This window comes from Motacilla alba, chromosome 5 (assembly GCF_015832195.1).
Source record: "Motacilla alba alba isolate MOTALB_02 chromosome 5, Motacilla_alba_V1.0_pri, whole genome shotgun sequence".
NCBI classification, from domain to species: Eukaryota; Metazoa; Chordata; class Aves; order Passeriformes; family Motacillidae; genus Motacilla; species Motacilla alba.
Genome location: NC_052020.1, coordinates 41,108,919 through 41,124,540, shown reverse-complemented (window position 1 = coordinate 41,124,540; position 15,622 = coordinate 41,108,919). Strand labels below are relative to the sequence as shown.

Genomic DNA, 15,622 nt, shown 5'->3' with positions numbered 1-15,622 from the left:
TTAAATTCCTTTCTATGTCTTTCGTGGGTGAGAGCCTTTTATTCTCTGTGCATGAGCGTGTATGGGGCTATGAGTGCTGCGACTGGAGTCAGACCATGGGGTCAACAGGCCCAGATATTCATGGTGCCAGTGACTGGAAAGAATGCAGGTCTGCGAGCAAGCGTGTGAACCTCAGCAATGGGCCTGCCAAGAACACATCTTCAGCTGGCTACAAATAGAACCTGAGAGTAAACAGTGGCAGTAGCCTCAGCACTCTTGGCCTGTTGGATCTACCAGGGCAGGCTCTCCTCTAACAGAGTTCTTATCTTGCCATCTGACTAATATGTGGGAGGACTGCTTTTGATCCCCTGACAGAAGAAGTCTTCCAAAGACAGGGTTGTTTCCTTTTTTCTCCTGCAGTGTGGTGCAGTAGCAGCACAAAGCCAGACCAGCATTTCAGGTGTGAGACTGCTGAAAGGTGAAATCATTCTCAGCTGGGTTGTGCAGATGCTACAGACAGACACCAGCTTAGCTTTCACCACTACAATATGACATACTATCAACTTGACACTTTTCAGGCTGCATAAATATTAATTTCTTCCTGATTATGTTTAAATGGAGCTAGGAGATACTACAGTCACAAATATGATGTGTATGTTTAATCATACCACTTCACTTTCAAAAGAATGTTTTCTTGTTAGAGTACTATTAAGATTTTATTAAAATGACAGCAATATAACTAGGAAACGGGTAAGTGCACTTGGTTTTACAATATTTTGATTAGAGTTAGCACAGCTTCCTATTTACTTATGATGATACAGATAAAAGAGAACTTTAAGCCTCTCCCAGAAAGTTACACATCATAGATTCATATTTTATGTTGTTACAGTAGCACTTAATAAAATGAATCATTAACACTGCATTGAATAAGGCACTAAATACAGTAAGCATGGCAACTGAAACAGGAGAACCAAACATGTGCTAGATGTCATTATTGTCAAAAATTATTGGATTTCAAACAACATGTTAAATGTGAGACCTGACAGAGACACAGAATCAACTGTGTTGTAGTGATTAGACTGATTTTTTTAACTCCTTCCATTTATGCTTTTAGCAGCAGGTAAGAGAAGAAGATATGGAAGTTTTGAGGCACCAAAAGTGACATGAAAATAGATGATGGCTTGTCTGGCATGCTTTAGTGAGAAGAAAAGGCCTTATTATGAAATAACAAGCCATAAGACAGAAGTGTTCACTATCCCAAGGAGCAACTCTTGGCAGATCTCTCACAGAATTAGTGTCAAAGTATGTGACTGAATAATGACACACCACATAAAAGGCTTGTGAGGAGAGAGAATTAGACCAAGAGTAGAGAGTGAGAACACCTCCAAAAACAAATCTGTAGCACACACAGCTCTGCCCTCCACACTTAATACTGAATAGAATGATGAAAACTCTCCATATCTAATCTGATATGAAGTGACATCACTGGATATGGAATAATGAAATTAAGGACTAGATACCTTTGAAAAAATGAAAGAAAACCAGAGCACCAGACATGACACAAACCATAAAATTATCACAACTTCAACTTTCTTCAAAGTAAACAATGCATTTCAATAAACAGTTTACAGGAGAGGGACCATTTTCCTAGGAAATCCTATTTTAAAAAAATAAAACACATGTAGGCAAAAATCCAAGAGACTTATATTGATATAACTATTCTCCCCATGAATCCAACCAACAAAATTGTGCTATCAATTATGTCTGCATTATGCTGAGGAATCATTAAATGGACCTTCACAGAGTTTATTTGAAGATCCTGGTCCTGCTTTTGGTTGTGCTGATTTTGCTCTCAGAGGAAAAGAGAGTTACTATACAGCTACATATATGTGAGCAAAAGCATTGTTGGGTCTTGTAAATGTGCAGAAACAGAAAAGCTCAGTTTAGGTATCTTCAAGAGTGATAGAAAAGGATGAGATGAGTATTAAAATAAGTACAGAGACAGTAAAAAAAACTGAAATACAACAATTAAATTATGAAACACAGAGAGAAAGTAAAATGAAACTATGCAAAACAATATTTTGCATCAGATATACAATAACCCAAAGATACATAAGAGAAAAAGCCCTCAATCTTTTCAATGAAAATTAAGAGCAAGTATAAATGCTTACCTGGGACAATATGCAAGACTCCTCTCAAACAGTATGAGCTTCAATGCTTGAAATAGTGGGCTCTTAAGCCACATGTTCCATAAAACCCGAAAAGTACAGCTCTGTTTACCTTTAAAACCATGCACTGGGTCCCTTCTATTCAGTTACCAGTGGTGACTGCTTGACCTGAAACTCTTTAACTGCTGGGAAGCCCATTTGTCAAGTTACTTTAAAACACTTCTGCTCATTTCAACAGACCCTGGCAGACATATCTGTACGTGGATAACTCCCTCTGCACAAGTAAATGTCAGTGTGCCTGCAGGAATGCTTACAGTGATATTTGGTCTGCTTCTGCCTAACCATATTTTATTCATTCAAGGGTACAGTTTTCACCAATCCCCAGCAGGTTTCCTTCTAGGAAACAGGACAGATGACTGGAGTTATTGCAACAGGCAGCAAAAAACCAATGTATTGGAGGGACTAAGAGTAGAGATGTTCATTTTCAGCAAAGCATCATAAAAAATAAATTAGAAAGATCCAATGTGTTTTAAATAAAGAAATAAATCTAAACCTTCAGGGGAAGACTCTATTTAAAAATGCAACAGGCTCAACTATTAAAAATGCATGGTAGCAAAATGATTCAAGATGTTTTGATGCTTATGGGGAAACCAAAAAAACCACGGAATTCTAACTGTCTTTCCACTGCTTTCATTCTCTCTCCCTTCTCTTTAATTCTTTTTTTTTTAATATTTCTTCCAATTAGTGTTAGTTTTTATTTGCATAAAAACCAGACGATTGCTACTTGCTACTAAAGCTGACTTCCCACCTGAAGATAGTCTTCCTTAGCTAAGCCTTTAACAGGCAGCTGTCATCAAAAGTTGATGTTGACAACATCAGATTGTTGTCCAGTACCAGAGGAAATGGATCCTCAAATGACAAACATAAAAAAGAACTATGGGGCAAGTGTTTTGATGGGGTTACAGATGGCTAAGCAGCAAGAGCATATGAACTCTTATGAAGTAAAAGATCCCATTTTTATGTAAATATCCTCACCACTGCTATGTAAAATCTGGCAATCTCAGCTACCACATCCAAGACACTTTTTCCTATTGCACATTCTGTCTTGAAACTCAGTGTGAAAACTTCGAAGAGCAAAAGGAATTCAACAAGACCTTTCAAGATTTGAGTCATACACTGACTAATCCCACTTGTAGCAGTTTAATCCCATACAATAACTATGCACTGTGCAGCTGCTTGTTTACACCCCTCCTCCCACCAGTGGGATGAGGAGGAAAATCAGAAAAAGGTAAAACATGTGGGCTGAGATAATTTAATAGTTGAAATAAAGTAAATTATCATGAACAAACTTCTGTGGCATAACAGGGCTTCTCCGCAGCTACAGGCTCCCAGGAACCATTTCCCAAGTCCAAAAAACTAATTGCTCACATTTCCGTGCAAGGTAGGGTCTCAATCAGCTGGCATTTGCTCTTCATAAATACTTCTACATAAAATCTAACACAGAGGACATTCAGGAAGCTGGTAACAACTTAAGATAAGCCTCAAAGCACACTTGAGAGCTAAACAGCTCCAGTGTTTGGGGAGTGCTTTTTACTTTGAGGCCTACATCGAATTTGATCAGCTCTTTGAAGTAGAACAGAAAAGGTTTGGCTTGCTCAGTCAGTCTAGAAATGGATATGATCTTCCACTATTATTTTTCACAGAAATTTTATAATCCTTCCTCCCTACTTCTATATAAAGGAATTTTAGGTGACCCAGAAGTTCAGATGGAATTTCTTATAGGAACCTAAGAATTGCAAATTCCATATATATACACATATATTAAGTATATATAATATACTCTAAATGTAAAATCTAATTTTTCTTTATTCTATACCCAAATAAAAAATAACTTTGAATAAATATCATGTTAAGTTGTCAACAGTCTGTAATAAAGCAAGAGTTGCAGCTTGTTTTCTTTGTTTTTAAATATGCCTGCCTTTTTGTAGTGGAGAAGTGCATACAGTACTTGTTGCTATTCTTACGTGGTTCCTTAAAAGTTTTCAAAAAGACAATAGGTTACCAGTGAAGCATAATATCAGCTCATCAGGTTCCTGAGGTGCTCTTCTGCAAAGCTATGAAATAATAGTTCATCTCCTCCTTGGAGAAACCAAATACACAATTTTCCACATACAATCACCTTAAAGTCTTCCCTCCTCCCTCTCCAGCTTCATATCCCACCCAAACCCTTCAATTTCAGATTTTTTTTTAAGAAAAGAAAAAAAAAAAGAAAAAATGAAAAGAAAAACAGCTTATAAAACAGCAAAGAAAATAAAGTTATTTTAATATATATAGAAAGAGAACAAAATGAAACTTGAGGGAAAACTTACTGGCGTTACAGTTTATCCTGATACAGTCTAGATGGGGAAAAATAAATGAAAGATGAAATTGCATCCTTCAAGGTAACAGCTGCAGACATCCAAAAACAATCAGTCCACCCTTCCGGGGACAGACACACGCAAAGAGATGTGGCCATTTTATACTTTATACACAGTCTGTACAAGTTCAGGAGTGGGTGTATATGTACAGTATATTCTATGTAAATATCTGTTACATAAATATATATATATATATACATATATATATATATATATATATATGTATAGAGAAATATACCAATATACATACATAGCCACATGTTAACACAGGAAGTTCTTTTCTTTTTATAGAAACCTACAAATCTGAGCGAATCTTCCACTCCAGACCATGACTTGATATGAATTACAATTTAAAAAGTTATAATTAATGCATGAAAATCTCCCTCAAGACACAAGTCATACTCAAGTGTCATTTTGCTTTTTAGAGACCTTTAGCAATTTCTCTAAGAAGCTTGAAGCTCAAAGTGAACCTTTACACTTGATTTCTTTTAAATTAATTTGTATTGTTATTGCATAAATACACCATCTGTCAACAGAGAATACCTGTAAAATCAGCCTATGAGATTTTTTTGTGCAATATTTAACCCTTTCCAGCTTTCCCAAAGACAGACCCTCTTTTAATTCCCCCAAAGCCAGCCCAAAACACTTTTTAATATGTGCACAGACACACTTGACGCTGTCTGCTCAGGTGAGGAAAGGGTTAATATACTGCCCAGTTGTGTCCTATCATAAAATGGCCACTTGCAAACAGCTAACCGCACGAACGCCCAGCCCAGATTTCAGCTAGCTCTGGAGGTTGGGAATACTTTCTTTTGGGCTTGGCAGGGAGAATGGGGAAGTCTTTCAAAGGTCCCCAGCCCTGCCAGTTCCTCAGAGCCCAAGCTCATCTCGCTGTCTGAACGCTAAGGCTGAATGGGGTGTTTGTAGCGTTCAGGGAGAAGATGAGACGGGCAGTGAAGTGGCAGATCTGGGAACCTTTGCTGCCCTGCTTCATTTAGAGGTCACAGGCAAGGGAGGGACAAAGAGAGGTACAAGGAGAAAAAAATAAGAGTTATGCCTGTGGAATCTAATAAATGGAAATGGAAGAGTCTGCACAAAGAAAGTAAGTTGAGGTAGGAGAGCCTGAGCTGGAGGGCTTTAGAGCATTGCTTCTCTCTTTTAACACACTAATGCTCAGCATATCTCAGGATGTGATTCCTAAGAGGATCTTTCATTTATAAATGCCTATTTACAGCCTTGTGAACATCCACTGCTGTGGTGTCTAACATGGGCAAGAGCTTTCATATTAGTGCTATTACATATCTTGGGCTATACCGGCTTTCTCTCAGGAAATCAAGGCAATGAGTAATAGCACCATGCAGTGGACATGTTGTCTGGACAAATAGAGCTTTGATCACCAGGAATGGTTGTATTTATTACAGAGATATGGCCCAGCAAGGGAGATTATATAGAATGGCAGAGAAATACAATGCAGTTTGCTTCTTAACTGGACCAATTTTATGTTTGCTCAGCCAGATGTAGGAAAATTATTTCAGCAGCTAAATTCAGTTCTTAAAAAATGAAGGAGGGAAAAGAGCAAGAGTCTATAAATAATAAATAAAAAGTTGTAATGAGCAGGGACATACCAATCACGAGTAACATAGCCAGAGAGAGTCTGTTTTCAAGCAGAACTTCTCCTGAGAAAATCTGGGTTTGGTTTTGTGCGATTAGGTTTGTCATGTGTCGTCAACCGCAACAGAAAAGTGGGAGCAAACAGCCCTGGAGCAACTGCTACGATCACCATACAGTGGTGGCTATATCCCTTAGAGGAGTTGGGTGGGGTGAAGGGAGCTCTGAAGTACATGCAGGGGAACTTCCCTCTCTGACCTGATGGAGAGTGACAGCATTTGACACCCAAGTCTCACCACAGGCTAGTGAGCTCCAGAGAATTGCTATAGCTGGAACATGGGAATTTCTTACAGACTAGAGAGCAAGTGTGCTAGAAAGGGAAACATACATGGCTGATCCTCAGCAACATTCATCGGAGGGACTAAAATCACTCCTGAGTTATTGATGTTTGCAGAGTTTTGGTTTGGTTTTGTTTTTTCAGTGATACCAAAATAACTATTTGTCCTAGGGCTTGCCCTCAGGCTGAAACACTACTCCAGATGAAGGGATAGATGTTTCAAACTGAAAACCAGTGTAGCTCTTATCTTGGCTACAAGATTCCTATTTCAAAGGATGAGAGTCCAGGCCACTGAGAGGGCTGCCCTGACAAGTGCCCTGACATCTGGGGCGCTCAGCCCTGTTATCGGTATTTACTTCTGAGATAAGTTTTGGAGATGAGTATGCCTGAACAGCTGTAAATCCAGTCACCTGCCAGTTCAGCAATTGGATGAGGAATGTGGTGGGACGTAGGGAAGTGAGAATAGAGTCTCTTACTGCATGGGGAGCAGAATTAGCTGGCACAACCTCCTGCAGTTACTTTCTTTTCATTAATTGTCTAATGTACACCAGAAGTTCCTTCCTTAGTGCTCAGATGAAGGGTTTTCCGGAGCATATCACCTGGAAAATGGGCCAAAGACACTCTCCTTTAAAAAGGTTAAATAACTCGACTGCAGTTGCTAACACAAGGGATCTATTGTTTGAATGGCGATATCTTTAGCAGCAGAGATCTGCAGTTTAGGCCTGTGTTTCTCACCAATTTTATCTTTTTGTCTGAAAATGGTAATATTTATTTGATGCTGCTAAGGCTTCAGGCTGTTTAATCCTTGAACAAAGAAAGAAAGTTACCTTTTCTGTGTGAGGAATAAATGGTTTTTCCTTTGGATGAGCAGCCGTACGTGGTTGTGGAAGAGTACTTTAGGGCAAGAATAGGACAAAAAAGATAATCAGGGTCCAACTTTTTCTAAGCTCACCCTGAGTTATTTCCAATGGGAAAACCAGACAAAGTCCTGTGCACACTTACCCTACGTTATATTGAGGCTCCTTGCCTATCTCCTACTTGCACTATTTTTATGTAGAAATGACGAAAGAATCTTTCCCTTTCGGATGGGCATATGTAAATCTGACACTCTTCAGGATTTGTCTTAGGAAAAGATAGGTGAGAGAGATGATTGCACCTCCTTAAATGAGAGGAGGCAGGAAATACTTATCCCAGTCACCAGTGACCTGAAGATATGCTAGGCCAGGAAGAAAAAAAAACTGAAATAATCATTAATGAAAGTCAGTCTAACATTATAACCCTGCCACTTATAAATGGGAGGAAAAATGTGAATGTGGATCTCCCTATCAGACCAGCCATTTCTTCCCCTTTCTGCACATCATCTCAGCATCAAAAATTATTCCCAAGCATGTTCCAAGCTATGATTTGCCTAATATTTCTCTCTCTCTCTCTCCTTCAACTCCAGACCCATTTCTTCAAAATCCTTTTCAATGGAGATACATATCACATTTGGATTTCTATTCTTCACACAACAAAAACTCAAACTACTGAGAGTCATCCTGTCAACACAGATTTTCAATGCCTCAGGCACCCACACTGGAAAGGTCTGAAGCAACTTCCTTGCCCCCTTCCTTGGAGAATTATTCATTGCTGCTCTTCCTTTCCCTCCCACGTTCCAGAGCAAGCCCCCAGCTGCCCATGCCCACGGTATCTGTCTCCCCTGGCTGGTTTGGAGCCTGGTTTTGAGGGGTGAGAGGGATATGCCAGCCCCTGCAGGCTGCTTCGTACGCTCTGTTCTCAGGGCTGTTTGCCGTGCGGGCCGCAGGCTTCAGGCCTTTGAAGGGTCGAATACCATCTTTTGATTTACCATGGCTGATGGGGTGTGGGAAAGCTTTACAACTGAAACACAGAACAGTCAACAAAAGAAAAAAAAAAAAAAAAAAGGAAAAGAAAAATAAAGGAAAAAAAAAAAAAGAAAACGTAGGAAAAACCTTAATACAGACACAAATGATAATAAGTAATCAAATGGAATAGATCACAGAAGAGAAGAAAGAGACAGCTCTTAGTAATAGTATTAAATGACATAAGAAAAGCACAATTAAATAATGCACCCCTCAAAACAGTCCTTTTTCAACACCATGTATCATGGGATAGTTGCTCAGGGGATACTGACATATAGCTAGTCAGCACCAAGTATATTCAGATCTTCAGAGGTGGTGTTGATGACTGTTTCTCACAGGTAAGGAGATTTTGGCAAGGTCAGGTAAAGATTTAGTTCTCATTTGTGACATTTGTGCAATGAGCAGTCTCCGTACAGAGTTATTGTGACTTAGAGTAAACAACTGGAAATGAATGGCTCTGGTAAGGTGATTCTTCCTCAAATTCTGTTCTTCAACAGCAAGGTAACTGCTGTTTTGGTAGAAAGAAAGTCCTGTTTCAAGGACATTTTCTGACAGTTTTATAAATCTCAATAAAGGAGAGGTGAAGCTCAGTCTGGGTTCCAAAACTCTGAACTACCCCTCTGTTGAGTTAAGACATAGGAGAGTGTTGACAGGTTTCCATTGATGCAGCCTGTAGTCACTTCAAGGAAGATTCAACCTCACAAAAATTTACAGCTGAAAAGCTGGCAAAATGTGGCATACACATTGCTTCAGTCCCTGCTACTACACAGAATCAGCCTTCAGTTTACACAGGGGTTTGTTCAACAATTTTGTCCCTGCATTAAGCTGTCAACAACACATCTTTTCCCAACATGTGTAGACCATCTGTCAAATCTTTAGCCACATCTTTTAGGAGCCAGACAAAGCTGAACAGTCCACCTCTAGGCTAAGTGGTAGCATAACAAATCCCAGTGAGTGCCAAAAGTGACCCGTGCCAATCAGGCTTACAATGTTGACAGGCCCTGAGAGAAAATGCCTTCTGCCAGCATGATATTATGAAAATTGGAAAGTAAAAAGTAAGCTCTAAAAAATAAGTATATTCAGGGTGATATAAATATATCCTACTCATATCCACTTAGGGTCTAAGTCTAGGAGGCCCCAAACACACAAAATGAGCAATTCCCCCAATTCTCATTCATTTTTAAGAAGATAGAATCAAACAAGTGGTATCTTTCTCAGAAAAAAAAAGTGACAGTTTTTTATGAAGTCTGGCAATTTTCATTCTTTAGTGCTTCTCATGTGGGAATATCAAAGCTGATAAAATCAGCCCTTACTAAAATGCTAGCACATCCCTCACAGGGTGCAAAGAATTCTCCTTTCAACAAGTAGATGAACTAGGGCTTGAAAAGAAAAAGAACTGGCTCTGGGCTACAAGAGGATATTGTAGAGTTGGGAGAAACTCAGATGCCCCATCACTTCCCCAACAGAAGCATGTCACTACCAATCTTTCAGTGATTAATTTTATTTTATGAGAAAAAAATAGCTAGTCATAATTTTCAAGAAATGAAACTGGGGAAATATAATCTTATTTTTCTTTATTATTAGGAACTAATTAATCAGAAGAAAATGCAAACACACAGAGATACACAAACTCTCTGGGGTTTTGTGGAAGATTCTCATTGCACATGTAAGGAGACTCAACAGCAGTTCTTGTGAGCTGCTCTCCAGAGAAACCATGCAAATGCATGAAATTTTCCTTCTCTTAGAGTTAATATAGGCAGAGATGGCTATCATTAGAGGGCTGTTTCTCTTTATTTGAGCAGTTACTGACACAGCTGAGGTTCATCTATTCCATCTGTCCTATAGGCCATTCTGGAGAGCACAGCAAGTGCTCTTATGCAGCTACGGACTCAATAGCGTTTTATGCTTCTTCAGTCAAGCTAAGCAGAGCAAATATGCAAATATATATGGGGGTTTTGGTTGGTGCTTAGCTTCTATTTACTAGAAGGCAAGAGTTTCTATAGACTTTTAGATGGACGCTTTTCTTTTAAGAAATATGAACTTGTTTGATGTATCTTCTTCACTTTCTTATTCAAAAAGTAAAAGGGCCTGGGTCGCAATTTCAAAGCCAAAAGAAAAACCACTAGATGCAAATTTAAAAACCAGGCTAGTTCCAGAGGACAACATATTTTACAAACAAAGCTGCTATGTGGTTTGCTCCTGGTAGTCACAGCAGGGCTCTGAAGATGGTGATACTATTAGCTCAAAAAATGTGAAACTTGTTCCTGTGGGCCTTAGAACTTCAAAAGCTGACAGAAGTTCTCACAAACCATACACAAACATTCATATAAAATAACCTACACATTAAGAGGTATAAGATTATGCACTATTATGTTAGTTTTGCCTCTTTGAGTAAGAATCTCTCTTTGTTTATATTTCTGAATTCACATGAAGCAACAAGCTGCATCACTGGAAAGTGAAAGAAAGAAATACAACTCATGTATTTACATTCTTTAAAAATCTATTATTCTGTAGAATATATAAAGAATGGCAAGAAAACTAATTGAGGCTAATCTAATAGCACATTCACTCCCAATTGTTTTTGTATTGTTGTTATTGTTGGACTTGTTTCTATTTGTCTTTTTAAATTATTTTCTGGGAATGTGTAACTCTAAGGAGACAGAACACAGCCCTTTGGGATGGGGGGATGCACTTTTATTATTGTTAATTTCTTTTTTACAAAGACACAACAAAATAAACAGCCCTTTTTATTAGATATATAAAATATGGCAAGCTGTATCAAATTCTGCCAAATTATGCAAAGGGCAGGGGGTTCACCTGCCTGCCACCATATCCATTTTGCTTCCTTTCCATGTTTGCCTTTGACTGTTTTGAGTGATGCTGGATGAATGAGGGATGTAACTGATCAAAAGATGGACCAAGTAGCATGTTTCACACAGAGCTCACCAGTCCCAGACCAAGAAAGGAAACTTAAAAACTTAAAGACTTAAAACACTGTCCATAACGAAGAACTAACAGCAAATCTTCATGCAGCAATGCAGAAGAGAATGTCTCTCCGCAAGAGAATATAATTGTAAAAGTTTCAGCAGTTATTTTAGAAATCAATCCAATCCAACCAAACCAACAGAAAATAAATTAAATCATTTTTAAAAAAACACTAATCACAAGCCCAAACTAATAGTGAAGAGGGCAGTGGAAGGTGTTCATACGATACCTAAATTGACCATAAGTTTGACGCGGCCTCCATCCAGCTCCAGGCGCAGAGTGTCAGCAGAGTCCCGCGAGGTGGTTGCCATCAACAGCCCATAAGCACGCTGCGACATGAAACGGAAGGACACATCTTCTGCTTCTGTGTGCATGACCATAGGCATGATGATCTTCATGTACATGCTGCCATCATAGCTCAAGATAGAGGCCTCTGCAAGGAATCAGCAAACAATTGCAAAAAATGAGAAGTTACACCTCTGAAGAGCCCTCACATCCACCATAGAGCGCTGTGTATACAGAATCCATACCACTTGCCACAGAAAGGTATGTAACTGGGGAAAAATGCAACATTTAACTGCATCCAGAAACCCTGCGAGGCAACTATGAGCAGCAAAGAAAGATATGGTGTTCACTGCAACTGGTGACAGCAGTATCCATGGACACAAATTGCCCAAGGTCAAGCATGTTAGGACAGAGCCCCTTTGTGATTATAAGATAGCAAAGCCTTCATTTTTCACATCTTCAGTGCACTGAAGTCCAGCCTTCCCAGGACTAGCAGTAATGACTAGAGTGACTAGAGTTCTAATTTCTGGTACTCTTGCTGTTGCTTATTTAGAGAGGAATTTCATTTCATTGATATCACTTTAAAGACAAACAACTGTATAAAATGAATTTCCTAATAGGTCTTTTCTAAATCATATTAGTTCCATTTTTTGATTTTATATTTTTCCACTACCTATTAACAACCAGTGTTAGTAGAGCTCTGCTGACACAACCAATGCAAATGAAGAAAGGAACAAACCTAACTCCATTGCAAGTGCCATTCAAATGCAGGAAAAGTTAGAAGATAGAGGCACAATGAAAGCCAGCAGGAGAGGAAAGGAGTGAAGAAAGAAGTTATATTTTTCTATCATCTCTGAAGATGTCAAAGAAAATTGGAATTTCAGCTGAGGAAAAGAGTTAAATTTAGCATTCTCTATTTGTTCAGGGTCTTGCCTGCAGAAAGTAATATTCTCCTCTAAGGGGTAGAATTAAAGTCTTGTGTTAGAACTGCAGCAAGCACTACAGCATGGTAATCATTGTTTCTTCACGGAATATGCTCAAAAGCATTTTTATCTGCAAACTTTACTAATCTACATAAATATATTAATACATGAATCAGAGCATTTCTATTCCCCACAGCCAACCAACCCCTGTCAAATGCAGAGCTGTAGACATTGCTCCATATAGGGTTTCTACCATAAAAATACATATCAAAATCCTAGAGTTTAAAAAAAATATACTTGTTCAGCTTCTGAGAAACATGGATGGATTGCTCTAAAGCTCTCTTACCAGTACCTCATCCAGTTCAGTTCAGCTGGAGTTTTCTCAAATGATTGACTGGGATTCTCTCCAAGCACCACTACCCCACCACCCAGCCCATCTAATTTAACCAACTGCAAAACATGTATTTGGAATGCAGATGTTCACCTTATGTTTTCCTTAGTCACATTTTTCCCAGCCAGTGAGAGCAGAACTTCCATCAGGAAACAGCAATCTTGGCAGAGATGAACCTTACATCCTCTCCTCTCAATGTCTAAATGCCAGATGCTACAGTAGGGTAAATGGGTGGGAAACTGAGGAAGAGCCAAATGCCCATGCCTTAAAATACCCATGGCAAGCTCCAAAATGGCCAGTAACAGAACTGTTAATGCAATGCAATAAATATGCAAATGAGGTGACAGATAAAGGTGATGCTGTTGAGTCAGCAATGGAAAGAAAGACTCCAGTCTTCAGGTGGATCAGAAGGCTCATTTTAATGAAAGTCTTTCATAATGTGACTCGCTAAGGTGATACTTGATTGGTCTCAAAGTAGAAACATCTCACACTATTAGCAGCTATAGATAGCAGGCTGTGAGGAACCATAACTATAAACAATGGTTACAGAAAGAGAGATAATACTTGTTTTAATTCTTTCATCTAAGATTCCCAGGCTCAGCCTGGGAGAAAATGTCTCTGTTCTTTCTTCGACTCAACTGAGAATCTCCACATAAAGATATAAATATTAAGCTAATAACGTGCCAGAGAAGACATGTATATGGTTCCAAAACATTTGGTGGGGATCGCTACAGTTGTGTTGGTGCAGCAACCCACCACACTAATAAGCTGGTATGCAGCACATCTGCAGTCACAGGACATACACACATATTAAGAAAACTTTTCTGGGAGCACCATTAAGACGAACAACATCCCTACTCATCAGTTTTCTTAGCTGCACTCGCCACACACTGTCATGATCTGTACACAGAAAGCTTTCTACACACATCACCCACTCAGCCATTACATTACACACATCTCTGGTACCAGCTGCCAGTGCTCCCCTGGGGTCCCACATCTTCATTTGGCCAAGAAACAGAGAAGGAAAGAAAGCTTCTTTTTCAAGGTGGAAGAATAGTTTCTTCTTTTCAAAGTGCAATTCTCTTCCCCCTCACGTCTGCACCTCTCACTTGCCACCCACAGCTGCAAGCTGGAACTAAATGTACTGTATATTATACATACACTCAAAGGCAATGCCTATGTACACACAAACCTTTCTTGCTCTCTTTCCTCTCTCTCTCTGCAGATTGTATTAGAAAATGCAGTCAAGCATGAAATGGCTCTTTTGACGCCTTCAGCTCAGATGTGCCTTGCATGAAACAGTTGCTGGCCCTGGCACATGAATAGCTGGGAGAAGGGGGTTGGAGGATATTGGAACTACGAGTGGGAGTAGCTAACACAAGTGTCCCAGCTCTGCTGCTTCCATCTCCACAGTGCCATGCATTGGGTGCTTTGAAAAGATGAGTTTTTCTGCAGTGACTAGAACAAACCAAAAGCATGGTAATAATGAGTCTCTTCCCTTCAGTAAGAACTTGCATCCTTCAGCTTTACTGCTCCCATTGCCATATAATTACTGTCCTTAGACTAGAAATCCCAACTCTTACTATTATGTAAGAAGGACCTGAAGCATACTCAAAATTGCTGAAGATGACATAAAAGTTGGGACAGTGTTTCAGCTGATGTCCCACAGTAGCCTAAATCAGGTATTACTGTCCCTTCTCCAGCCAGTCTGCTACAAACACAATGTGATGAAACCTCGTAACAATTAAGCAGATAACATTAAATATCTTGAAACAGTTGAAACAGGCTCCACACAACCCCAGGAGACAATGTTTTGTTTTTGTGTGTGCCCTATGCACTTGATGTATTCTGAAAATGACAATATTTCATTCTCACTTTGCCAGCCTTCACAGTCTGGAGTATCTGAGAGCCTTTCAGCACATTTTGCAAACAGAACATTCCCTCCAGCTATGAAAATACCCCTTCAGAGGAGGGTATTGCCTAGTAGCAGTCTTACAAGTAAAACCTATTTCCTTTTCCTGACAGTCAGTCCTCAAAGCTTGAGAAAAGCATGTTACAGCTGAGCAAAACATACAGCAAATCTGCTCAGGGTTGAATGTAACCTGGCAACAAGTGCATGACCTCAGCCTCCCAGACACCTGTGTTGGCAACTTCTGCCTGAATCCAGGCATCCATTCAAGTGTCCTCAGCCACCTGCAGCAATGGGACCATAATGCCTTGTTCAGCATCATAAATACAGGCAGCAGCACAGTTGTCCAAGTCTAAAATACATGCACATTTCTGCCACCCTTCTACTTTTAGGGTAGCTATTATATTGGATGCATAGGAGCAATATGTGAAATCATGTTTGAGACCCCCACAGATTTGTACAGACAAAAACATCGAGTGGCATTTATTTGTGATCCCAGTGCCAGAAGCTTCATTGCCATTAGCTCGGAGATGGGAAGAGGAAGAAACCAGGTGCTGGTTCAAAACTGCTCTGACATAATGCCAGAAATCTGTGAAAATCAGTATGTTATTAGGAGCAATTAGCTTCCCAATCTTGTGCTCTCAGACCCTGCCAGTTTTAATTTTACACTTAGCATCCAAAGGAGCAATTCATTGCTGCTTCCACACAAGGCTCTGCATAAACCTCATAGGAAGATGGAA

The 15,622-nt window shown here is 39.5% G+C and overlaps 1 protein-coding gene across 21 annotated transcripts in view; it reads right to left on the bottom strand.

Moving 5' to 3' along the window:
- NRXN3 (neurexin 3) overlaps positions 1–15,622 on the bottom strand; it is a 961,434-nt gene that overhangs the window by 617,960 nt on the left and 327,852 nt on the right. For 20 of the 21 annotated variants that reach the window (XR_005257043.1, XR_005257044.1, XM_038137596.1 and 17 more), the window contains 2 exons: positions 11,604–11,807; positions 4,517–4,543 (listed from right to left, as the gene is read on the bottom strand). Coding sequence is in view for 19 of the 21 variants with exons in the window: in XM_038137596.1 (XP_037993524.1) it covers positions 4,517–4,543; positions 11,604–11,807 (231 nt within the window). In the remaining 2 variants the exon portion in view is untranslated. The remainder of the gene's footprint in view (positions 1–4,516; positions 4,544–11,603; positions 11,808–15,622) is intronic. The other variant, XM_038137602.1, reaches the window with a different exon arrangement.